Source organism: Nannobrachium achirus (assembly GCF_963921795.1).
Source record: "Nannobrachium achirus genome assembly, chromosome: 5".
NCBI lineage: Eukaryota > Metazoa > Chordata > Actinopteri > Myctophiformes > Myctophidae > Nannobrachium > Nannobrachium achirus.
In genome coordinates this window covers 45,491,885-45,519,384 of record NC_137814.1, presented here as the reverse complement: position 1 = coordinate 45,519,384, position 27,500 = coordinate 45,491,885, and the positions used below count along the sequence as shown (strand labels likewise).

At 45.0% G+C, this 27,500-nt stretch overlaps 1 protein-coding gene across 5 annotated transcripts in view; it reads left to right on the top strand.

Annotated features, from left to right (window-relative positions):
• Window positions 1-27,500, top strand: part of LOC308285612 (receptor-type tyrosine-protein phosphatase F) — a 169,239-nt gene that overhangs the window by 50,045 nt on the left and 91,694 nt on the right. For all 5 annotated transcript variants that reach the window (XM_080726423.1, XM_080726426.1, XM_080726424.1 and 2 more), the window contains 2 exons: window positions 13,130-13,318; window positions 19,784-19,894. In XM_080726423.1, the coding sequence (XP_080582549.1) occupies window positions 13,130-13,318; window positions 19,784-19,894 (300 nt within the window). The remainder of the gene's footprint in view (window positions 1-13,129; window positions 13,319-19,783; window positions 19,895-27,500) is intronic.

Genomic DNA, 27,500 nt, shown 5'->3' with positions numbered 1-27,500 from the left:
AGGATTTGAAAATGTTCACGATTAAAAAAAAAATCAAACCTCGGTTCGAAGTGGAGCGGTGAATCTGAGCAGCTATACCGTGTGTGTGTGTGTGTGTGTGTGTGTGTGTGTGTGTGTGTGTGTGTGTGTGTGTGTGTGTGTGTGTGTGTGTGTGTGTGTGTGTGTGTGCCTGCACAACAGCGCCCCTCCTTTAACTTGTGTGGCCACTTAAGGTATTGCCAGGCTACAGACATAGCCAGCCACATAGCCACATAGCCAGCCACATAGCCACATAGCCAGCCACAGACATACCTGTCTATTGGGAGCGCTTTCACCGCTCCAAAAAAATAGCAGATCTACAAGTTTGCAGCGCGGCACTCGGTGCCGCGCTATGAGCTTGTTTATCTGCTATTTTTCAATAGTTAAAGCACAAAATAATTGTGCGGGGCCCCGCAGTGAATCCTTGTACCCAGGGCCCAGAATTTGGTGTGACACCCTGCAAGGCAAGCATAGTAGTAACCCCTTTAGCTTTAGAGTAATGTAGAACAATGTCGAGGAACCCCAGCCGTTCCTTTGATGTTCAGCGGAGGGAGATTTGTTCGTGTTGACCTGCAAAATATTCTCTTACACTACATGAAAGGTTTGACTGTGAACCTGTCTGTAAATATAAATAGGTAATAAATAAAAGATCCCACAATTCCACGGAAAGCAAGATGACCCAGGGGCGTCCGTAGAGAGGACCCTGTCCTTCCTCCAAAAAGATGAGTTAAAATACTGCACGCTGGAAGTTGAAGGCATCTACATAGCAGCGGCAGACTTCCTTTTATCACCTGTACTTGTCCATCAATCGCATAGCGCTGCTGGCAAACTGTATCTAGAAAAGGCCGACGATGTTTGCTATGCCTCTGCAGTCGATGCTGATCATGTCTGTGGCCAGGGGGGGTATCGAGAGGTCAACTTAATAGACGTGGATGAGAGAGAGAGAGAGAGAGAGAAAGAGAGAGAGAGAGAGAGAGAGAGAGAGAGAGAGAGAGAGAGAGAGACCACCAGGCAACATTCAGCAGAGTTTGTTATGCACAAGTTATGAGCATAAGTGGTGAATTAAACTTCTGCTTAGTCTTATCTATACCTACATTTTAGAACTGCAGCCAGCGGTTTTTGTCAGTTTGTGGATCTGGATCACTCAGACACGACCAAATGCAGCACTCCAATTGGCTAGGACTGATCACGTGGCACACAGAGTTCTAAACCGGAAGTGCGTCCGGCGATCAAATAGGTCCGACCGGAAACGATTTTTTTTTTTTTTTTTTTCTTTTTAATTTTTTTTTTTTTTTTTTTTACTTTTTTTTTTTTTTTTTTTTTTTTACTAGATGGGAGCGGCCCGAAGGGCCGTGACCCTCTAGTTTTGTACATTCCAGTCTACATTGCAGTTGTTTTCCTTGTTTTTGGGGGGTGGGGGCTGGCTGCAGATCACCACTTATTCAATTATTGACAGTCACAGGATCAGATTTTGTATTAAACCAGTAAAAACGCATCTATGTCTCTGACTTTGATGTGTTATGAGGTGTTGAAACCTCTCTCACAAGCTGTGACTTGTCTGTATTGTCCTAATTTGCTGCCAACAGACTGCCTACTCATTCTCGGTAATGTAACACACAAAAACCCATTCATGATATCAATCATTGTATTTCATGTTACTGTACCTAGCCGTTTTCAAAGTGTGTTTCGCATCAGAGCTCTATAAGTGAGGTTGATGGAAACTTCCTTGTCAACACAATATGTAGGGTAATGCAAATCTCACCATTCCCCTTCTAACGCGTAAACAAGAACAGATTGTGTCCTGTGTAATGTTTACAATTATATTTTGTAAACATTAACCCATTTCAGAGCTTCACAGGGTAGTAGGGGAAAAAAAAAAGAAAAACGCTATCATACAGTAATTAGACCTTGGTGTTGTGATTCCGTTGAACTGAGAGTGATGCATCGTTTCCAGCTATGATTGTTATTGAATGCCTGGTCATATTGAGCTGACCCCGAAGCTGTCTTTGTGCCACCAACAGTATTGGAGATATAACTCAACCGTGAACAGCGGTTGAGGATACGTGTGACTTGTCCAATAACACAGACAGGGATATCTGCAACTCGATGAGTCCAGATTAAATGTCCATCACACACAACTGCACCACGCACTATTCAATTAAAGCATATTAGTTGAAGGCTAGCTGCACAATACACTGTGCTGCTTGCGACAGCGTGACCGATGTGATTATCAGCAAAGTGTCACTGGGCTCGCATTCTGAGGCTCCCTCAGTTAGACTAAAGGCTTAAGGCAGCTGAGTGGGTCAATAGTAACACAAACGCTGCACTGTGTGTACGTCCGTGCCGCGGCCTCATTTGTTTTTAGCCTTGGCACGCATGTGTAGATATTTGCACAGGTCTGTTTGAGCTCAGAATGCTGTCACAAAAAGACCATTGTTTTCAGCACTGGATTCATATCGTTCCTTACTGTACAATGGAGAAAGGAGAGGCCCATGGAGCAGACCCAGTCAGGCTCAGTCCCAGAGCAAGGAGTCCAGTGACATTTTGACTGCCAGAAATACCTGTGGTCTTGCTTAATACAAACAGAGAAATAAAAGGTGTAAATGAGAAAACCTTACCTGGCCTGGACTGTCACTCACAAACATGGCCCTGAATGGAATTATTTGAGTGGTTAAATGCAAGCAAAATGCACACTCACATCTCACAGCTCAGGATTAATTTAGCATTGAATCAATTTGTCCACTGGCTTTGTGCCGATCCTCTTGCTTTGGTTACAAATGTGTTTCACTTATCACTTAAGAGTCTGGAGTCTGCTTCTCAATCTCGGTGCTATTCTGCCTCGTCCTAAATACTAATTTTACTACCAGTTACACGAATATCTGTTATTTTCAGCAAGTGACATGGTCGGACAATGAAGTATTAGGCTTAATTCAGTAAAGCATGATTTATACTTGTTTGCCTGTGGGTGTCGCTCACCGAAAATAACCAATCTACAAGCTCACATGTGATGCTTTGTGAGCGATATACTGTAGCTATTTTTCGTATAACCCAGGCTTAAATTCAGTAAGTCTCTCACAGTCATGGCTTTCCCATGGAACACATAATCGAATAACTAGAGAATGTGCTCAGTAGAGCACAGACCTCCAATCAAGGTGAATGTTTGGCTTCATGATGCATGTGACCAGTTCTTCCTGGGCCCGTCTTTTCTAAGTTATTGTTGATGCTCTGGCCGATTGCCTAGTTAAATAAAAGTGAAAAAGAAAACATTATTGGGTGGAAAAAAATATTGTTTTACCGTACTGTATATTGCTAGGTATCCTATACTCATTGTTGTATTGGTGATTTAATGTTTGGGGGCACGCAAATGTTAAGATGTCACACGCACACTGCTAGTGCTTAACACCTACACTACTTGAGTTAGCAGACAGACTTGTTCCTACCGTATGTTAATGCCCGATGGTGTGGCACTACAGCTTTTGTAAACGTTGTCGAGGGACGACGTGCACGCGTGACACGACCAATAAAACACTGCCTATAATATGCAACCGGTATGGTGCTTCCTTCCGTCGGTTAGAAGCAACGTGCTTTGCCGCAGGTGAAAGAGCCGGGTCTTCCCCGGGCGGGGTATGTGGGCCAGTGAGTCAACGGCTCCCTCTGGCCTGGGCCAGTCATGGATGGATGGGCCCGCAGTGTGTCAGGAGGCTCTAATACCCACACTCAATGAGCTGGCTAATGGGAGTCCTTTCACCCTGACCCCTGCTTCCACACACATTTACACACTGAGTTCCTATAAGGTTTAGCCCCCCGGTCCAAGCGGGGAGTGAGGGGAGGATGGATTCTGCTCATAATACCATATGTATATTGTCGACTTCCAAGCCAGACATTCCGCCTTCTTCGCGAAGTGTCGCCCGAGGCCGATTTGGCTCAGCGCTCTAGATCTGTCATCCTACAGCTGACGAAAATGTGACGGATTAAAAGTGGTACATCACCCCTGTATCACTATCAATATTCTCATTAACCACTCTAACATTACATACTTTGCAATGCATTATGAGCTTGTAGATCTGCTATCTTTATTTAAGACATTTTGAAAAAATCTTTTTGACATTTTTCCGCCTATAATGAAAACGTCAATATAGGTACACCAGGGTTGATGTGGTTAAAGTATCACAGCTTGCCCCCGTGGAGCTGTTGAGTTGTGTTTTGAAGGCCCAACTCCCGTTCCCAGAGCCTCCCCTATATAATCAAAGTAGAGGCAGGCGACTGTGACATGTGAGGCTCAACGTTAGTCATTATCTCTGAGTGATAGAATAACTAAAGGCTGTCAGAGGAGTCCAGCTAGTGAGGATTTAATTAACCAAACCTGCCACATTCCACTACGTCCGCCGCCTTTCTCAGGACTCTCATAAAAGCCATCCCTATCTGCCCTAATTACACTAAACATGTCACAATAAAAGTGATTAATTAATCCCGGTGATTAATTTGAGTTGCGGAGAGGATCAATTAATTCGTTTATTTGCAAACTGCCACTCGGCTTCCTTTTGTAGACCGATTCCATTAACCGTCACGCTCCCTGGGTTTTTCCTCCCAGCTCCCGTCCTTGTTCTCGCCTTTTCTAAGACACATGGATGGAATAGCCAGGCTTATTAGCCAACCATGTATTACAGTGGGAAATGCACTGCAAGCCCTGAGGGCCCTCCACTCACACCCACATACAGGCTCATTCTCAGAGGCTGGTACATTAAAACACATACTAGCTCGAGAAAACCATAGGCTTAATAAAAGGAAAAACAATCTTGGTGGGGTCGTCAATCAAACCCCTCGTTTTAGGCTCACCGGTTGAGACATAATCTTGCAACAATGGCCCTACAGCTGCGCCACCCATAATACAGTATAGTTAATGGAGGATGTGATCTTGTGTAGCGGCAGAGGCAGCGCTCGTCGCGCAAGGTGACTCGGTCAGCGCGGCCGCACGAATTTCCGAGGGTCCACCCTTGGGCTGCCGTAATGGGTCGTGTCTATGTGTGTGTGTGTGTGGGGACGGGGTGGGGGGGACGGGGGATTTGGGGTGGTTGGGGCACGGTTATGTACTAACCGATGTGCCGCGGCATAAATAACAGCCGCTAGGCATCTGGCAGGGTTGTAGATCATACTGACGACCGTGGAAGTAGAATAGCAGATAGGAGAGAGGAGATGAGAGAGAGAGAGAGAGAGAGAGAGAGAGGAGAGAGAGAGGAGAGAGAGAGGAGAGAGAGAGAGAGAGAGAGAGAGAGAGAGAGAGAGAGAGAGAGAGAGAGAGAGAGAGAGAGAGGAGGAGATGAGAGAGTTAGGGATGAAGGGGTTGATGCTGGTAGTGAGGGAGGTGTTAAAACACTGGGAAGGAAAGAAGAAAGAAAATAAGGAAAGGTGGGGGGAGTATTAGATGACTGTTATTGATTTTCTGCCTGTAGGCGGGGAAGTAAGGCCAAATGTTCTGCTCAGCCAGACAAAAAAGTGTATTATTTCAAAGGTCATGGCATGCATTACAGCGTGTTATTTTTGCCCGTTTTCCAAGTACACCCAGATAAACACAGGCATGAGAGAGCAATGATACAGACGCCACCGCGTAGCCTCTCGGGCTAATAGGAGCTACCGTGTGTGTTATTGTTTCCTATGGCTCTTTGTGTTTCTTGGGATGGTCCGTTGCGTGCAGGTGTGCGTCTGTGCGTGCGGATCGTCGGCGCCTACAGCGCTATTTGTTTTAGCCTCGCCGTTTCCATGGCAACAACCATAACACCGGGGCCGAGGCGATCAGAGTGCCAGAGACAGCACAGGCTTTACAGGGATTTCAGATGGTTTTCAGCGCCACGTCACACATATGCATCCACGAATGTTACTGCTGCTACAGTATGTCCCTGTTCTCCTAATCAAGAGGGAATTGGCTTTTATTTGCTGCCAAGTTGAGAAGTTGAAGCACCTCCTCAGTGTTAAAACCAATGCAATGTATGCATATGGAACGAGAAATACCATCAGTCTCAAGTGTCTTGTTGTCTTTACCTGTCTTGGCAGCCCTGACCTTTTCTTGTTGCTTGCACGATCGAGTTTACATGTCATTACAACAGTATTACATCAATACCCTCCTTGGCCTTTGGTGCAGGGGGTAGTGTAGTGTAGTGTAGTCTCATCCCTGTGGAGGAGGCCCCTGCCGTGGGAGCTCTGCCAGCCGGTATTCCGATGGGAATATCAGGGCGATTCCAAGTCACATGGCCCATTCTCGTTCGGACATGTGATTGTGTCTCGCCACATCTCACCTCCACTGTTTTGCAAGACAAAGAGAAACTGAGACAGTTAGATGAATGCCTGTGGGACCTGGCGGCTAGTATGTCTACCTTTTTCTGAGGCGATCGCGTTAGTCACTGGTTCAGTGTCGCGGAACTCTACTAATAACAACTAACTGAAAGTAATTCCTTTTTCCCAGGCTTAATTGAAGTGAAAGGCTGACTGAGCCACAGGTAATCTTTGCTGAAGCAACAACGGTAACAATGTATCATTAAAAGTTCAACACCAGTCATTGGGAACTCTTTTTTCCCCATTTTCTCATCTACTGAGCAGCGGATCTCAACATGCCCAGCAAACTCAGGGAGCATGTCACTGTTACTATTTTCAATTCAATTCAAAGGAGCTTTATTGGCATGAGAAAACATACGTTTACATTTCCAAAGCAAGTGTCGCAAACAAAATAAAAACAGTTGAAAATGGGGAACATATACAGTATACATTGGGAGGGGGTACAGCATTGTGTAAACAGAGCTATGTTGCATTGTGACATTTTATATATGTGCAGGGTATAAAGCTTTTGGAACAAATAACAGCATTATTTTTTCTCAAAATGCATTTAAAAGTAGCAGCTCTGTTTCATACTGTATGTGCAGTATGTCTAGATGTCAATCCATTGTTTGTAGTCCTTACGGTGGTTGTGTTTCTAGCCTTCTTTTGTGCTACTTGTCATCTTTTCACCATCCGACTCTAACCCTTACCCTAACCCTAACCTCCGTCTCCGTGGGGTGAGTCGCTAACCCTCCCGTCGAAATGATGGTCGTTCGAAAGAGCGCGATTTTGCCCAAACTCACACCCCCTCACTCCGCAATACTTTTTGTAAACACTTAAAAATTGAACAAACCTCATCAAAGTGAACTCGCTCGTTGCTCGTTTACACACCGTCACCACATCCCCTACTACTCATCCTTTTCTTTTTCCTTCAATTCGCCCGTATGTTGTTTTATGTTATATAATATTTTGTTTTGTTTTTTTGAGCACACCACCTTCTGCTTCAGAAATCCCTTGAACACTCCTGTGTCTCAGACAGATGCAAATGTCTCGTCTCGAAGATGTTCTCGGCTTCGAAACAGCCCCAGGCCATGCACTTTGTCTCCGCAGACGGCTAAGTCTGTCTGCCGAACACCAGGTCGACTCCAAGACCAGTCGAGACGACTCCCGCGCAACGTAGCTCCGTGTCACTCAGGCTAGTCCGACCGGATAAATAACACCCGGCGGGGGGGAGCTATGAATTATAAATGAGAGGGTTTAGCTGTGTCAACTGCTAGACATAGTATGCGGAAACATGGCAAACTGTAATAGCAATGTATGCATGTGGTCTTGATTGCTAAGTGCTAACAAATTTGACTTCAATTAATTTCACTCAAAAAAAGGCTATCTGCTATCACAATCCATTGATCTAGCTAAATGATACTCACACCAAAAAGAGGACTGCGTGTTCTGCAGAGGGACATAAACATATTTTTTTCTCTTCTTCCTCTGCACCCATAAAGTGTGCTGATGTATGTGTAAAAGGGTAGTTTTTAGTGCAGTAATATTTCATGAGGAAAGTGGCTGTATGAGGAAAGTGGCTGTGTTGCTGCCGCCGGGCTCCCTTGGTTTGCACTATCAAAGAAGACATCACCTTTAATTGTCATCATCCATCACTTGGCAACAGGCACACGTGGAGATCATACAGCCTTTTATTTCTTCCAGGACATGAGCCCAGTCCAGATTTAGAAAGCCAAAGCAAAAATAATAAAACATGTTGTCCTTAGACACACATCAAAGCTGAATTAGCCACTTAAGCCATATGTTATTCTGTGGATATTCAAACATATCTAATCTACATGCTTGTACCGTAGATCTAGTATTTCTTTTTTAAGATTAGTTTTTTTGGGGCTTTTATGCCTTTATTGATAGGACAGTAGACTGACAGGAAATGGGGGAGAGATGACAGGGAGTGACATGCGAAAAAAGTCGTCCGGGTCGGGAATCGAACCAGCGACGCCGCCAGGCATCCATGCCTATGTGGCAATGCCTAAGTGGTATGCGCCTGGACCAGTAGGCCAGCGGGCGCCCCAGATCTAGTATTTTTTGAACGATTTTGAAAATTTGGGGATGCCATGATGAAAATGCTTAAATTAAATATTGATGCAAATCGAGGCAAAGGTGCTGCAGGATTTACAGTATGTTGGATGGGGAACATTTTCAGACCGTATATGTTGCAGTCACTTATTCCACACGAATACGACCGGGGAGAGAGTCTGCTGCTCTTGTGTTTCCAAGCTGATAGTGTTTTTCTTAATGTACCTCTGGCCACTGTTAGAGAAACTGTTCAAGTGGCATGCCTCACTCGAGAGAATAGGCAGAGAGAGGGACGGCGGCATTAACTTGAAAGGGAATTGAGCCGGGGTAGGTTTCTCTTCATATGGAAGTGAGCTTCTGCATCAAGGCGTTACGGCTCCTTATGAAGTAACTGGGTCTGAGGGTGGTGGGGGGAGGTGTTGGACTGTAACCCCCGTGGAGATGAATATATTTGGGGGTGAGAGGGAAAAAAAAGAGATGCAAGCCTCCCAGCAGGACAGTAGGATGGGGACGGGTCTCTTTCAGCAGGGTTCTGATTAGACCCATCGTCCTGGCTGCCACGCTCCACTCACACTGGTAATTGGTGCTGGCAGGAGGTTGGCATGAAACCCTCCCACTGTCCCCTCCTCTCCCCCCTCCTTCCGTCTACTCTACATCTTCAGCTCACCTGCCACGACTCATGGATGTGATGGTTTATGACTACAGTATGAAGTCCTAATGCCTCTAATTACCAGTATTACGCTGTTGTGTGTCTCTCTTTTACAAATGAGTGTTGCCAATGTCTCCCATGTGTTTTGGTGTATACTCAAGGCCCCCACTGCCATCCTAATTGAGCATCACAGCCACAAAACCACATTAAGCCTCCCCCCCCCCCCCTCCACCACCCCTTTCCTCTTCATCCTACCATACTGCTATAACTGCTGTAAACAAGTTTATCTGTTAAGCTGCTCATATTGCAGCAAGACTCCTTGTGCGTGATATATGCCAGTTCAGAGAACAATGGTCTTATTCACTGCTTTTACAACGCGGAGGAGACTGTTTGTGAGTTCCCTAGCTTTGTGTAGGGAGGTATTTTCTGGCAAGGGCACTTCCACGCTTGCCTCTGGCTCATTGGTAAATCTGTGTTTTTATTAGATTCCACTTTTTATGCCGGCGAATGTGTTACGGACATTACCAATAAAACAAGAGTTCCCATTAGATTTCATTGGTTTCAGGAGGCACAAAGTCCTCAGTGCTACTGTGCCATACGTCAGATAAGCAGCTTGCAGCGTGGTGTGCTTGATGCTAGCTGTTTTACATCTGCACAAGCGGTCCAGATCAGTAGCTATAGATCAGGAGTCACAGAGGAGGAACCAGAAACACATTGCCTCCTTCATGCATGCTAGAGACTTTGACTACTGGCTGCCCAGAAGGCTTGGCTGCCAAGCTCTGTCTCTCACGGCATGTTCTACCCCTGTCTGACCCTGGCAAGATGGCAACCAATTACTAGCAGAGTGAGCCATGATGCTGGTATGATTTGTTTTTCCACCACTGTTATCTTAGTAATGGAGCCCCTATGTGACTCAGTGTGAGGCTTCTCTTCCCTTTTCTCTTATTTCCCTGTCCTGATCAAACAGAGGGGCTTATTTTTTTGGTGATGAATTACCCTCAGAAACAAGAGCGTCTTTTATTAGAGGTGCACTCTATCTTGACAAAACATCAGCTTGCATTGCCTACACTGCTTTAATAGAGGCTCTTGCCAACCAACCCCCCGCCCCCCATTAACACACACACACATGCACACACGCACGCGCGCGCGCACACACACGCCTTTTCTTCTCCCTCCAAATTAAAAAGACTTGAACAAAGACTTGTCCTCATCTTCCCCTTCCTGCCTGACAGGTTAGCAGGCAGACAAGACCGGCCGACCGTAGGAATCACAGGGCTCAAATCCTTCCTGAAAGATTGAATATTTCTTTGACAGTTTTCTGTGTGAATTGGTAGAGTGCTCACTGCATTTTGTACGCCTCTCAAGTCAAAGTTGAGAGCTGCGCATTATGCACTTTCATTAGAAAGCTGTCTCTTTTGTTATGACCAATATGCCATGTCACAAGTAATTATGGGTGTAGAGCTTAAACCATAATAGATAGAAGCCACTAAGAAACATGGTGATAAGAATGCCTGAATTAAAAAGAAAAGGGAAGGATTACCAACCATGAAAAATAACAATAATAACAACAAATAATTTAAAGCCTCTCAGTGAAAAATACTCTTTTTGCTTGAGGCTTGCAACCTAGCTAGTAAAGGGTTCAAATCCAGACAATATTCACTGCATGTACTTAAATTGGATTAAATTGGTTTGTTATTTATTGTACCAAACTCACCCTCTCCAAAAGATTGCCAACTATTTGAGGTGGTGCGATGGGCTCCTTCTTTATACCTCAATATGAATTGGCTCAATTGAAATCTCTTCGCAGAAATATATATATATATATATATATATATATATATATATATTTTCCTGTCTATTCTCTAGGCAGCAATTAACCTCAGAAGTTTACTGCTCTCTTTTTGGCGTGAATTGCAGGATTCTCAACATGGAAGTTTAGCAAGAACACAGCCACCTCCTACAGTAGCTAATTGCACAACGCTTGCGGTTGTAGCCCAGGCGGCCTCTCAACACCTTTGCATGTGCGAGTTTACACACTGACTGAAGCCCTAGTGCTGTGGGAGCTGTTTCCACTAATCAGCCATACTGTGAAAAGGCTCTGGTTTTGTGTCAGCCACTTGTGCTAACAGCTCCCCCGCAATGCAAACACTAGGCAGAAGAAGGGGATAGATTCACATATAAGCTTCGCGGCATCTGTTTGCCTTTTAAATGATTCCCTGTTTGTGCTTCCGATATGAAAGAGCCGCTGACTCGTGTAATAACTCCTTTGGGGTCTTCCGCGCTGTTAAACTGATGCTTCGCATTTTCACAGCCCCAAAACATGTGCCAATAAGTCTCAATCATAAATATCCTATAGTCCGTCCGACTAAAGCAATTGCACGCATCTCATTGTTCTATGTTCTAATGATTCTCCAGGAGGAGACATAAGTCCTCAGAACATTGCCAGGGTAAAAGAAAAAGAGGAATTATTTGCCAGACAAGAATGAAAATGCTCGTCCTCATTTGCGTACTTAAACTGTCAGCTTTCCCTGTGGCTATAGTCAACTTAGTGTCATGGTCTGGGAAAGGTGTCCTAATTTGGATGTGTTGTATGAAAATGAGCCCTCCGGTATCAGAACAGGCACATAGTGGGTTGGATTCCGTGGAGCTGAAGAGACTGGCTCCACCGCAAAGATAAGAGGCCATGTACAGATCTGTGAACCATAACTGAACATGAGACCATCTGGGCAATGGTCCAAGAACAGGGTTTGAAAGCGGGAACAAGCACAGCCGAGTCACTGGAACAACGTAGCACAACCCCGCTCCCCAGTATGTTACAGGTGCCTTTTCTGTTTCTTTTGTTTCTGTTTTATACCAATTTAAATAAAGTAATGGACTCAGAAAAAAGCTAAAGTAGTGTAGCTTCTGTTGAGTATTGAGACGGGATACAACCAGTGGACCCAGTAACAGTGTCATTTGTGATTGGGTGCCCATTCTCCAGTGGTTGTCTCTGTTTTTTTTAAAGCATGCCGTTCAAGCTCTCAACAGTGTGCAAAGTATTTATGTAAATCTGTGTGTACTGTGTAGGACTGCAGGTTCAGTATCGACTAAAACATTTTGAAATAAGCCTGTACAGAAGTAGTCAGCTCAGAAGGAGTGCAGCCATAGACTGGTTAAGTGGCAATTGGCACACTTGGAGGAGCGTTTCTTAGGGAATAATTCATGCGTGATGCCAGGAAAACATATGCACTGTCTGAAGGCTAGGACCCTGTTGAGAATGGAAATGAAGAATATGCTCCCTTTGCAACTTTCTGTTATGTCTTGTTGACTAATGAGAGTCAACCTTCTTCCACTTGGGACTGTGGCTTCGAATATTCTTGTTAATTGCTTTGAAGTTAAGAAATGCGAGTGACAAAAGTCATCTATCACTCACTATATGGAGATTTTATGAAATACATATTAATAAACAACAATTAATGAACACACATTTTAAACTCTTTGGAAACTTTACCGCTAATTAACCCATGGGCACGGCCAAGTATCTTGTCAAGGTGCCCAATGGCATAAGAGTTTATCAAGGCGCCCATTGGCAAGAGCTTCCATCACCATTAGCGCTGTGCCCCTTGAGAGTTCTTTCCCAAGGCCCTGGCCCCAAGGACACTCATCTACATAGAAGAGGAACGAACAGAATACAGATCTGAAAGCAAGCTGATAACCAGTCTTCCCAAGGGGCTGAATAATTTCCTCAGTGTTAACAACCTCACAATATAACGGAGAGCTCAACAAAACCACTTAGCAATTTGCCCTGTAACCCCCTAATTTCTGCTTTCATGTTAGCAATAGTGGTTCATAACTCATGCTTGGCAGTTCATTGCATTCATTGGCAGCTTTTGATGCATTCTGCATATCCTCAAGAGAAGCCCATTCAAGATTTGTATTGTTACATCTAATGGGACATAGGGCTTGGTTTTGGTTCCTCAACTTTGTAGTAGCATTATTAAACAATAACAAGGGCCTATTATCAGGGTACCTACCCTCCTTTCACCAACAGTTCATGGACGGCGTTCCCCTCTCATTTGGTCTCTCCTTGTACATTTCCAGAGAACCAGATCCCACATGGCTTCCCAACCATCGACATGGGCCCCCAGCTGAAGGTGGTGGAGAGGACCCGAACGGCCACCATGCTGTGTGCTGCCAGCGGAAACCCAGACCCAGAGATCACCTGGTTTAAGGACATGTTACCAGTAGACATCAACAGCAGCAATGGCCGTATCAAGCAGCTCCGCTCAGGTATGCATTGATTTAACCTGATATGTATTTAATTATATATATTTCTTATTTGTTTATAGACAAATCCACAGAGCGGCAATCCTAACCGCGGTGCTGCTGTGTCGCGGTGAACTAATGAGAGCGCAACTACAGGGCAGCGCTCTGTGGATTTGTCTATAAATACAGTATATACTGCATATGTGCAGAAACCAAAAATGTGGACACCAGGTTGAAAGTGGTTTATCTTTTGTGTGTCTTTTTTAAATATTTAACAAATGAAAAGTATTAGCAAGAGCTAGTGACTAAATAATAACTTCATTGGATTCTTTTTTTCATTTCCTGAAAATGAACGGTAAGGACTCAAAACCCAGAATCGCCCAGAACGCTGTAGTATATTTTCAGTGAGGTGCTCATTTTGTAAGGGTATCAGTGGGTTACAATCTACATGATTCTACATGACAATCAGAAGGTTACATGCAGGGCAAGAACACCATTGAAAAAGCCAAAACCTTTAGACTTAAAACACCATCGCCCAGAATGCTGTAGAATATTTTCAGTGAGGTGCTCATTTTGTAAGGGTATCAGTGGGTTACAATCTACATGATTCTACATGACAATCAGAAGGTTACATGCAGGGCAAGGACACCATTGAAAAAGCCAAAACCTTTAGACTTAAAACACCAAGCGTAAACCAGGTTGAAGATGAAAATATCGTTTAGGATTAAATGAAAACTGAAAATGTCTCATATAAATAATAACAATTGTAACTCAATACTGTGCTGCTCTAGCAGTGTTACACACATTTAATGTGTTTCAAAGTGACCATCTGCCAGTTCTCTGACTGGATTGAACAAATTCATTAATTGTAGAATCACTTCGTTTTAATATGGGACGCTCATATGCCAATGTGGCCCACTTGTACTGTGGCTCAGTCCAGACCTGCAGGCGGATCTTAACGTAAAATGTATCCTGTTGTATTTATCCGATGCATGTATCAAATAGAATAAATAGAAACAAGCGGCATAATAAGGGGGGAAGGTAGCTTTGTATTCCTAACATATGAACCCCAGTTAAGTTGCATTTAGTTTTAATGGCTTGTCTTTTAAAATAATTGTCAGGTTTGCTCTGAAACCGTGCCTGATAAAGCCACAATTTGGAAACCTAATTTCCAGAAAGACAAGTTGATTTAGCTTTATTTGGATGCTGTTCACTTTGTGGGCTCTGTCTGTAATGAGAGCGTTGGCTGGTTTCATTGCATACAAATACCAACTTCGGTTGTGCACCATGCAACTTAATGATACGGTTGCTGTGTTCAAGGCTCATGAGGTGCACTGCATTGTTAGTTTGTGGAAATATGACATCACATTATGGTTAACCGCAGATAGCTGTGAACAAAATGGGTATCGCTAATACAAAGGCCTTCTCATGTTTGCCTTCAGTGCCTTCAAATGGGATCTCTCTCCCGATAGGATGAAATTGGTGACCCACCTGAAAATGTTACTGAACAAACACTCTAGCAACGATTCCTATCAGAATATAGAGCTTTGTTTCAACCAAAAAACATCACTTACACCACCTTTAATGGCAGAGGAAACGGATTTTGTCTCTCATGACCTTGTTTTGTAGACAGATTTTTCTAAATTAGATTCCAGGGCTGAATAACCTCACAAAGGGACACAGGGATGTGGGGAATTCATTAACCCCCCACATTAGATTTATTTTTTTCTTTTTACTGTCAAGGTAGCAACAGAAGGATGAATTTGCGACCTCCTGCGGATCCAAAAAGAATAATTTTCCTGCCCTTTACATCAAATGAGCATTGTGCCTCGCTAAAAGCTTTAATGAGGCCACAGTCAGTCTGGCCTACGGTGCATTAGCCGAGATCCAGCCTTGCCGAGAGGAAAATAAAATCGATCAGGCGCTGTCTGTTCACAACACCAGACGACTTGATAAATAAACAGTCCAGGCCTGACCCGGATCAGGTGGAAAAGGTGCGAGTTTGAAGGATTAGTGGCTTTTGCCCGGGGGCCAAATCTCGTCACTCTTTTGCTAAATGTACTTCATTTAGACTGTCAGGTCAAGGATCAACTCCCCCCCCCCCCCCCCCCATCCCACATCCCCTCCAACTCCGTGATTAAAGATGGAAGCCCGTCAGTTAGCTTGCTGCCTACTGCATGGTGAATGTGGGTCACTGGAGTGAGTTCAGATTCTGTAGAGGGAAAGATTTGAAAGACGTCCTAATCTAAAGTAGCACCTTTACGTGCATTTCTTATGCTTATGTAGGCTAATCCGCCGTGTCATTCTTTCAAGCAGCAGAGTTTGCTTGAAATTAGACACAGTGCACATTCGTGACCAATTTGTGCTGTAGTTACTTAATGTTTAGATGTTGTTAGAAGTATTTATGTTGACGATGTGTGTACATGAAACAATGCATGTTTGCTTCCAGCACAGATCTTTGAATTCTCTGGCATGTGAAAAGTGCTGATACTACGTAACACCCTCAGCTCAACTTTTCCTCTTATCTCTAACCCTTTCTTTTACAACAGCTGCCATATCTGGCTTTGCATAACTGCATATGACCTGAAAACGAGTCCAATATCTGTTCATATTGCAACCCCCCTCCCCCCACACACACACACATCATTTTGCTTTTACGCTTTTAACTGCAAATCTAGTCATGCAGTCCAGCCTCGTCTCCTCTTGCAGTCTAACCCTCTCTCGTTGCATAACACACTCGCCACCACACCTGTTGTAACATTTCTTGCTAACCCACTGTTGAAGTTCTTTCTCCACTCCATTCAGACTACCCTGTATAATTATAGACATTAGCCATTTTGGAAATGAGTATCTTTAACACTGACTTGAGTGCTTTTATTGTGCTACATCATTCTGTTTAACCTCTGTGGCTTTCGTTCATTTCTTCTCTTCCTCATTTCTCTCATTTTTTAGTAATTCATCTCGATACAAAAAGAGAGAGGAAGCCGTTTCAGTGACGGAAAAAGATGAAACATTCTTAAGTTGTGCCTAATTTGATAACTACAGTAAAGACAGTACAAACGGACCGTGTTGCTGTACATACGGTCTGAAATTACACAACCATAGCAATGTGGTCTCAACTAATTGCTCATATGTTGCCTGAGGAAAGAAACATCTTATGGACTGCAGATATATAGACAAAATCTGTGTTGGTACTTGCTTTACTGTATATGATAAAAAATTGTGTACAACTTAAGCATATGCAATGTAAATTGGGCAAAGAAAATGTATTTCTACATTTCTTTGCCTTCTGTACGGAAGTGGCTTCCACTCTCCCGCTGTTTAGTATTTCTGTGCCTCTAGCCTGTTGAGAACACTATTTATTTGCTCTCTCCATGCTGTTAAGTGGAATGCTAACTAATCTCTCCCACCCTGTTTGCACTGAAATTACCCCCACCTAGGCGGTACGCCAATTAGAGGTAAGGATGATGAATAAAGTGTGTCGGAAAAAAAATACCAGTATCACGTCCACGTCCATTCCCAGTCACATCAACGTCAGCCCGTCTCCCCCCCCCCCCCCCCCCCATATTCCAACTTCAGTGCCACCTCACCAAGTTCATCTACCGTTGGCCCCCTGAACCCACCTTCCAACTTCCTCCTCGTCAGTCCACACGGTGTCCCTCAGCCTCTATGTTCTGTCTGCCCCGTGTCTACCCCCCAACAAACAAACTATCACCAACGCTAGGAGAGTGGAGGTAGATGCAGTCTGAGGCGTTAACACTGTGAACGAGTTTCTGCAGGATTTATAATTGGCTCTGGTTAAGAATGAGCTTCTGAATTACCTCCCCATCCTCTCCCCATCTAAACTAACCCACACCCCTGCACACCACATTGTCTAGGCCCCAAACGTTTCTTTTTATGTGGAAAGGAGGTGGTGGCTGTTGCATTTTAAACTAAAGGCCAGCATTGCCACAAGAGGCCCTGCTTACCTTCCAGTCTTGAACATTGAAATGGCCCAATTTGCATATAGAGCCTATGCTGCTTCGTCCTCTGGCTTGGGAAGTGGAAGTCTAGCGAAGATTGTTAAGGTGGAATCTTCGACCTCTTGTAATGGAAATCATTCTTTCTCCCCCGAGTACCAGCACAATATCACCGTAGCTGCATTGAGGTAAATAGGAGACGTCTGGTGCGAGCTGAGTTTATCGGATGCTTCCGTGCACTCCTAACCTGTCTCTGGCTGTCTTTCTGTCAATGCTTGGTTCCTGGTTCACTTTATATATTCTGTCACATTTGTATTTTAAATACAACGCCCCCTCCACATACTGTGCATCTAGAAATATGCCAATATGTTTTTTGTTTTAACAACTTAAACCTTGTACACTTTGTTGACCGGATTCCCCCAGATGTCTATAGGCCCCCTCCTCTTTTTTTCTTCAACACCAAATATATTGGCTGAAAATAGTCCATCTACAAGCTCAGAACACATTGCAATGCGTTATGAGCTTGTAGATCTGCTATGTTTCCCCCAGAATAGGGATGCTAAGTGTGGTTTAAGAACCTGGATGGTTTGGGGTTCTGACGAGCAATGTTTTGGACATTTGTGTTTTCTCCTTTCAAGAGAGTCTTAGATTGACAGATTGGTGGCACTGGCATTTGGCATTAGTATGCAGGTGAGTGCCAGAGTTGAATGAGACGGAGATGAGCAAGGCGCACAGAGCTAAAACCCCTGAAGGATTTGAAGGGGTATTATCTGATGTCATGGCTGGCCCTCCCCTACGTTTGTTTTTGCTTTATTCTTTCCCGGCCATGATGCTGCAGGTCTCGCCTTGGATATTTTTAAGTTGGTGGTGAAACTTGTTTGTTGCATTCATCTCATACTTCCATGATGTACACAGAATGTACCCCCGACATCATTGTACACCAGAATCTGTTTTGTCATTTTTCAAAATACATGGTGTCTAGCCCGCCTTTATCGCGGGCGCCATGCTGTTTTGGAGAGGTGATAACCGTTATCACTTTGTTTGTGACGTCAGAAATGTACTCAAGTGCTATTTCTTTGAAATGTATACTTTTTTTTGGTTATGGGATTCAGGTAAGTTTGTTGTTTGTGTAGTTTTCTATTACTCTTCTCCCTTTTTAATTTCCTTGGGCCTTTGAAGTCAATATGTGTGCCGCTGATGAAAAGTCACAGCTTGTTTCACCACTCATTCTCTAATTAAATAGCAGGGGTTGTATGTTGGTTCATCTGAGGCTGAGCTATGTAAAGCCGTGTCCTTGGCTTTCTTTAAACAACTGCAGCCTTCTAGATGATGGCTGCAGTTACTCTGTATTGTTAGTACTAATACAAGCCATTTGGCATGAGCACTTTACCCCCAAGCCACCCCCACTCCTACCCTGGCCTGGAGGGCCTTGGTGAGAAATGGTCAAATAGTCAGTAAATGGAAGAACAGATCGATCCTGCCACTTAATGTGTACTTAAAAACAGGTTGGGGGGAGGGGCAGAACCACTCGTGGGTTGTTTTTCTGCAAAATGTCAGGCCTTTTCAGAAGTAACGGCAGCAGTTCTCTTGCAGCCCCACACACCCCAGCCCACCCAACACCTCATCTCACTCACATCGTATTGGATGAAAAAAACACATGGACGCCGTGTCTAAGCAACGATGCACGCACTCTGAAAGCAGGCCCAATTTGAAAAAACTCTGCAGATTCGATCCGATCAGCAACCGTCTCTCCCTCCCTCTGTCCCGAAGCCTGTGATTCTGAATAATGTCCTATTTATTTGCTGAGCTGCATAATGCATAGATAGACCATGGTGGCAGCGCTGTAAGCAAAGCAGCCACTGCATGATCAGTGCTGCATCCTAATGCGCAGACCGTGGCACCGCTGTAACGAAAGCAGACGCGGCATGATCAGAGCTGCATAATGCGCAGACTGTGGAAAGCAGCAGCAGCCTCTTTTACATCTCGCCTCCATCAGTGCTGCCACGGCGATTGTTATTCAGCAGCTTATCTTAGTGTTTACTCTAACCTCGCCTGGTCAAGCACCATCCAGCCCCCCCCACTCCACCCCCCTCGCGGCACCAAACGTTTTTTTTTGTTGTGTCAGCTGAGAAGAAAGCATAAATAGGCCCATGATAGTTATGACATCGTATTTGGTTGATTAATTGACCCTAAGTCAAACGCCTGACACAAGTGTCTCGCCAGCTTTTTTGTTGTTGTTGCTTTTTTTTGTCCCCCGACACACCGAGGCAAATTCTGCATGTTGATTTGTGGATTGGATAAACTTGCCAAATCAGCTAAATGCCAGCATCCTCAGTGGTCGGCACACCCCCCCCCCCCCCCCCCCCGCCTCCCCCCTCCCCTCGCCAAAACACTTAATCATGCACAAATGTAGCGTTAGGCTCGGCGGCTACGTGGTTTACTGTGAGTCACAGAAGAGTTGTGTTGTACGGCCTAAGCCAGTGTTCCCACAACATGCCATGGCAACTGAATTTGTTCATCCCTCACACAGGAGCTCTCCAGATTGAGAACAGCGAGGAGTCGGACCAGGGCAAGTACGAGTGTGTCGCCATGAACAGCGCCGGGACCCGTTACTCAGCTCCTGCCAATCTTTATGTTCGAGGTAAGGTCACACGCCCCATCCTAAACGGTGTCCCGAACGTGGCCCCGTCAAATCGATGTACAGAAATGTGTCTCTTATAGCTCTCTCGCTGTTTTCCTCAGTCCAATCTGCTCATCTCTCGTTTCTATGCTTCTACCTTTATTTCCTTGTCTCTCTCTGTCCCTCTGTCTCCCTCTTTCTCACTCTATCCGTCTATGTCTCTCACATCCCTTTCCCTCGCCAATCATCCTCCTTCCTCCTACATCATTCCTTCCATAACAATGAGCTGAGATAGCCCCAGCCGCGTGTGTGTGTGTGTGTGTGTGTGTGTGTGTGTGTGTGTGTGTGTGTGTGTGTGTGTGTGTGTGTGTGTGTGTGTGTGTGTGTGTGTGTGTGTGTGTGTGTGTGTGTGTGTGTGTGTGTGTGTGTGTGTGTGTGTGCGCGTGCGTGCGTGCGTGCGCGCGCGCGCGCGTGCGTGCGTGCATCTGGCAGTGCCGGCAGGTACTGAAACTATAGAAATAATAAAAACAAAACAGCTGCATTGAAATAGTTTTCTCCACAGGCCTTACCCTCCCCATCTCCCACATGGCCGGGACTATCTATGTTCTCTTATCTTATTTTGTATATTTTCGCACTATTTTTGACGGTATTGAAAGGCTTCAATCCTCCCTGCACGGCTGAGAGATCCTCTGGAACGCAGCGCTGGGAGTTTTTTCCACAGACTTTTGTTTAGGTTCCGCCGTTACTTATATGAACCGGACCACAGCGGGGGTACGAGGAGGCAGCGTTGCGTGCCAGTATAGAGGAGAGGAGGGTTGGTACGGGGTCAGCCCTGCACGTATACCATTGAGACTGTCTGAAGAACATGAAACAGCATTGATGTGCCAGTTGTTAGTGTGGGCGGGGGTGAAGAGAGAGAAAGTGGCGAGGTGATGAAGAGACACTCAACTATCTCCTCTAACTTTTAAAAAGGCAGATATAGTGTACACTCTGTGCGTGTGTGTGTGTGTGTGTGTGTGTGTGTGTGTGTGTGTGTGTGTGTGTGTGTGTGTGTGTGTGTGTTTCTTTTATTTACCTTTCTTGTGTTTTTCTATCTTGGTACAGCACACTTATAGAGCACGTTTCTTGATACTGTGTAGATCAAAGATGCTTTACATGGACAGAGCAAATAACAAAGCAAAAATGTGACCAAAGTGTTTCAGAGTGCCTCAGAACCCATTTCTGAGACTGAATGCCAGACCCTGCCCACTCATTAATCTGCCCATTACAGTATAACTCAATGAATCTGCCTAGCAACAATGCTAGGCAACTCTGATGGTTGCTCGAGCCACTGAAGGAGCGTACAGCCAGAGCTGGAACTGCTGGTTTTAATAGCTGGATCTCCCTCCAACGACAGGTTGTCCTTATGCATGGTAACTCAGAGAGGAGTTTGTACCACCCTGAAGCTTGGCTCGTGAGACTAGTACCTAACCCTATCAGCCAACGTCTCTTCATAACTGTCACCGCTGGCAGAATGAATCCTTGGGCAGAATGCGGAAACAAAACTAAATATATCATGCCCACCTTGAACGTCTGACCAACTTCTGACCAGGAAGTGTCAGGTGTACGTTTTGAGGACCGTTTTAAAAGAAGAGAGGTTATAGGGCCTGCTTTGATGTTTGGTTTGGAACTGAGTTCCACAGAGAAGTGGTGGCAACTGAGAAAGCCCCGTCAGCCCAGGTTGGGTGCTTGGTCATTGTGGAGGACATGATGGTGGAGGGGGTCGGAGAGGTAGTGCCAGCTAGGTCGTTGAGTTCCTTGTAAATGGTGAGTAGTATTATTTAACAGGTAGTGCTGCTGTTAAATTGCATTACTTTGCATATTAGCTGCCGGGAAGGTGCAGGGGTTGAAGATTTGACACGTCTCTCTTTAAATGCCCATGTGCAATTTCACATTAATTGACCCACCCACTAAGGAGAAAGATGCATGAGAACGGCCACCTAACAATATAAATGTCCCCAGCCGCCGATTGGTCGTTATATCACTGTAGCACGCTCTGTGCTACTGTGGGTTCCTGCCGACACAATTGATGTGTTTTGTAATTAAAGTTTCTGTGCTTTATTGACTACGCACACGTACACAAACAACGACACAGGATTATATTGGTGTGCGAAGTCTATATACCGTAGCTTAGATTTGCTGGGTCTGCTGCTTGCCACGCATTTAAATCAAAGTCCTTTATAACTACACCATTGAGCCAGCTCTCTCTCTCTGCTGACGTGTGTATAGCCCCAAGTCCAACATGCTACTATAAAGAGGAGAGCACAGTTAAACAAATGGAAACACCTGACAATCAATTAACCCTGGCACGGCTCCCTTGAATCAATCCCTGTATCTCTACCCACAGCATAGCCCAAATCACACCCCTTTACTACAGTCACCCAGACAACCAACCAACAATCAATAAAACCACAGCCTATCCACAGAAGAGATTTGCACTCTGTGCAATAGCGTAAAAAAGCTCCCAAAACAACAGGACCCGATAACTCCGAGTCACCATTGCTATGAATGTGGACGGTAAACACTGCACTGTCTACTAGGTTTACAACACCTAAACAAGGAGAGAGACAAGCCAAACAACAAAGACGGGGAAGAGATCTGAAGCTGTAAAAACCTGTGTCTATTAATCAGCGTGTGTGTGTGTCTGTCACAGGTGCAGACAGTGGGGGTTTCTTTTCCTCCTCAAAGGTAATTACAGTTGTAGCGTGGCGTGGCGCCAGCCTCAGCCCTGCAGGCCTAGCGAGAGTCTGTAACACCACCCAGGAGCTATCACCCGTTGGCCCCTGGCAACCATCTTTCCGCCAGCCTCGCTGCTCACTGCGCCAAGGAGGAAGAGATAGAAAACAAACCAGGCGTAACCTTTTAAAAGTGCACTTGTCTGGAATGGGGAACAAAGGCTCATGCTGAGTGTTCACTCTCCGCCCCCCCGTCCCCCCCACCACCACCTGAGATGAGGGCCAGACCGTGGACGTTTAAGACGTCACACTGATGAGAAACCCTATGACATGTCATGTTCATTTAATCTTCCTGCCTAATAGTGAGATTAGGCGGGGTAATGCGTCTGTTCTCGTATTCAGTTGAATGCGTTTCCAAACCTGTATTAATTTGTATAGGATGTTATTTAACATACATGCTTTACAATGTACATACTGTACCCTCAACAAGTCACCACAACATATACTATACTAACTATACAGACAATCATCAGCTGATAAGGACCGACAGAGAGTCAACAATGCTATGATAAGGTTTTGGAGAGAAAAAGTTAACTGAAAAGAACATCCCTTTTCGAAAGGTCCTTACACACCTTTTTTTAAGGGGGTGGGGTGCAATTCATTCTTCAGCAAATATTTCTTTTCAAAGTGTTGTGAACATTATGTGGTACTGTACATTTCCCCCTGAAATTAGATGAGAATCATCAACCTGCATGAATGAGGCATAAACTATTATGAATAGTTTTGATTAGACACATTCACAGACACATTTCCAGATGTTTTATTCAGTACGCTCTTGGTGTGTAAAGGTTTTAATGGTGAAGGGAGATGAGAGTGGATGGAAGGACATTTTTAATTGGGGAGACAGACAGACAGGCAGACAGACAGACAGACAGACAGACAGACAGACAGACAGACAGACAGACAGACCGGAATTAGCTGGAGAAGTCCCTCTTTTAACAACACAGTTCCAGGAACAATAAACGATGATAATATCCCTAATGTTTCTAATGCTTTCATGCCAATCCCAGTGCATTACTGTTGGCTATATTTTGCCAAACTGTTCTGCACCCAGTGGAAGAAAACACCACATTTCTTTTCTAACAATTCCAATTCTTGTTGTCGATGCACATCAACACCATGGCATTGGAAGAAAGAATATTGGACAACACACACACAAACCCCCCTCCCACACAGACACACACACGTGCCTCTGACAGGCCTGCACCTAATGTGCTTGTTACAGCCTGTGTTGTGTGTCCGCGTTTCAGTTTTTTTTTTTCTTTTTTTTTCACGCCAGCCAACATTACCTGATCCAATTCCCTGTCTGCGGCTGCACAAACACGCCACACACACGCACCGCTGCCGCTGCCACCACCCTTGTCTTGACATTTTAAAGCCACCGGAGAATGATGTCCTCATATTTCTGTGTGGGAGGGTAGAGCGAGAAGAAGAGAGTGTGTGGTCACGAATTGTTTTTCCTTTCCTATCTTTATATCTATATATTCCCTGCCACCCGTCCTCCATTGGGTGTGCGTGTGTGTGCGCGCGCGACCGTGCGTGCATGCTACTTTGTGTCTCTGTGAGCGTGGCACGGGGGTCTGTCTTTCGGTGACCCCCCTTCTTCCGAAGGAGAGCAGTGTCGACGTGGAAGGAATCACAACGGTCCCTGTGATTGTGCGTGAGCCCTCGTTTTTCAGCCTCTTATCCTGCGATGAGAGCAGTTTCAGCCGCTGTCGCTCCACACTCCTTCATATATTCATGTGAAGTGTCAATAAAACCGCTGAGAAAAAGTGCTGATTCTAAAAAAGGTCCTGTCTTTTTTTTATGCTGCTCTGCATACATTCTGTACGCTCAGTGAAATATGGTGTTAATTTATCTCTTAGCGTTTGCAAGATCAGGGTTAAATTAACACTAAGTGTGTGTGTGTGTGTGTGTGTGTGTGTGTGTGTGTGTGTGTGTGTGTGTGTGTGTGTGTGTGTGTGTGTGTGTGTGTGTGTGTGTGTGTGTGTGTGTGTGTGTGTGTGTGTGTGTGTGTGTGTGTGCGTGCGTGCGTGCGTGCGTGCGTGCGTGCGTGCGTGCGTGCGTGCGTGCGTGCGCGTGCTTGCGTGTGTGTTTTGTGCATGTGCGCGCGCGTGCGCCAGTGTGTGCCTAGTGCGTACATGTGCGTGCACATGTGCATGTCGGTTTCTCATTAACTTCCTACCACTGTGTGTGTGTCTATGGGTGCAATGTTCTGTTTCACTCTGTTCCCTCTTCTTATTGTCTTCCTCTCCACTTTGCAATCGCTCATTTCCATCGCTCATCTCCATCAAATCACTCCATCCTCAAAACAGATCCACGGGAAGGTTGGTCATTTTCACTTCTTAACCCCACTCCCTTTCAGTGCCGAATGTACGAGAAGGTGAAGCAGCTTCTGGTGAAGCCACTGCCACTCCTCCCCCTCCCATAAAATGTTTTTATTTCTTTTTTAAATACCCCACCCTGGTCTATTGTCTGACATGCCTGCTTGCATGGATCCCTAAATAGTGCATGCATACCTTCCTTCATGCAAACCACTCCCTTAAATACGGTCTTGCTACACTCTCAACAGAAACCATTTATTTTTTTCCCTCCTCCTTGTGATTATCACTGTTATGGTTACCTTCTATACGTACATTTTTTCCAGCCTCTCTCATACTGTCATAGTCACTGTCAGTCAATGCACCCATTGAACCAACAAAAAAAACAAATAAACATCTCCACTCGCGCCTGCAATACTTATATCTACCTTTGTGCAAACACCATCCTCCACAGATGAGAGCCCTGCAATGGATTACTCGGGTATTCAGGTGGCAACAGGATTTGTCAGGTATTTAGGCAGCAACAAACCCGACTCCCCCTGTCAGGGGACACAGATATCAGAACTGACAAAGCCGTTCACAAGGGATTACGTCTGTTTTAGCACCACAGGCATCCTCTAAGTGGAGACTGAAGGATGCGATAGGCTCCCGTTGGCCTATCTTGAGGCGAGACATCTATTCCCCACCCTCCCCCACCTGCTCTGCCTCCTGGTCCCTATATTCATACAAGCTACACTGCAGGAGGATTCAGAATGTCAATAATGGGACTTTGGGGTGACATTTAGATCTAAAGCATGGGATTCATTGTTCTTGCAGAATATGGGACACTTTACTGTCCCCCATGGGGAAGAAAAAAAGTGGCACCCACTCTAGCAAAATTGTTGATAGTGACACAAAGTGTGACAAATTGTGAACTATATGAATTATGATATTCTTAAAGGTTAATGGGTCATTAAATGTAATGGGTCAGTAAAGTAAGACGGACTATGCCTTCAATAGCTTAGAAATCATTTAGAAACACGGGGAAAGATGAAGAAAAATAGAAAATGTCCGACTAAATTGATTCACAGAAACTCCTTTCGTCTGAGGAGTGTAGGGCATGGCTGTAGGATTTAGGAGGAGTTGACCCTAAACAACACTGTGAGTTGGCAGTGTGCATTGTCTGACAGCAAGATGATCTCTGAACCATCATGGTAGGCCCTGATAGCCATGCCAGGAAGCCCGGAGAAACGTCCGCTGACTCCGTGCCAGGTCTGCTCTTGAGATATTGATTGACTGAACAGGTTCTGCTATCCTTGGGGGACTTTGTCAAGGCAGTTAAATTTATAGGTATCCAGCAAGAAGGCAGGCAAGCGGAGCGGAGACAGGCCTTATTTTGTGGTTTTGATAGAGTCCCGGCGCCCCGTCTCACCGAACCGCCTCTCAACAGGAGAGAGGCTTCAAGGGGGAGTCGGGGGTTGGGGTGAATCGATAACAATTACCTGCCCTCTAGTCATTTTGTTCCACAGCACCTCTCCAAACTTAACCGCACGCCATGAATTATTCACAACATTAAGTGTTCGATATACACAGGCCCCCATTGATGGGCTGCTCTTAGTACTGTTTGGTCTTTGAAATCATGACAGAGAAACAGATACACTCAGCCCTTAATGTTTTTACATTAGGCGCTATACCCTTTATAAGCCACACCCCTCAACGTTTGGTGACTGAGCTACTTTTCCAGAGCATTACTGTTAGTGTGGACCCACAGGTGGGGATGGGACGATATGAACATTTCATATCACGATTACTGTGACAAAAGAAATCGCGATTTACGATATCACGATATCACGATGATCAAAATCCATTATTCTGGGGCGGAACATTTGCCAAAAAATAGCAGATCTACAAGCTCACAATGAGCTTGTAGATCGGCTATTTTTTGGTTAACACATTTGATAGAGAGTGAAAAAAAGACTGTATCAAGTACGTATATTATAAGTTCCTTTTACCAATTATAGAGGGTTTAAGTGGTACCTGATATGCAGCTCTGGAAATAAAAGATGAATTGATCCCAGTGCATGACGGAGGACAATATCACAATAAATTAAATCTCCACGATACGATTATCGTGAGTGTTTTTTTATCACGATAAACGATAATATCAAATATCGCGTATCGTCCCATCCCTACCCACAGGTGGTCCTATAGGCTCTGCATGAGCACGGTTCCACCGGTTTATTTGTGTCTGCTTCAAAGGCTCCTAAACGTGCTCTGAGGAAAGTCTGCCGAGCAGATCAGTCACGCTGATAATCAGATGTAGTCATTTATCAGGGAAAATTACCAGTTGCTCCTTCCTGTACGCTTTCTTCCCGTCCAATGTGCTCAAACTTGTCAGCCGCCCCGTTACGTGTTCCCCTCTGCCCCCCCTCATGCATGTTGCTCCTGCTCGAGAATGTGTCACCTTGTAACTGTACATTGTATGTGTCCGTGAGTGTCTGGTCATCGCATGTTATATGGCGGCCGGTCGGCCCTGTGCCCGTGAACCTTAAT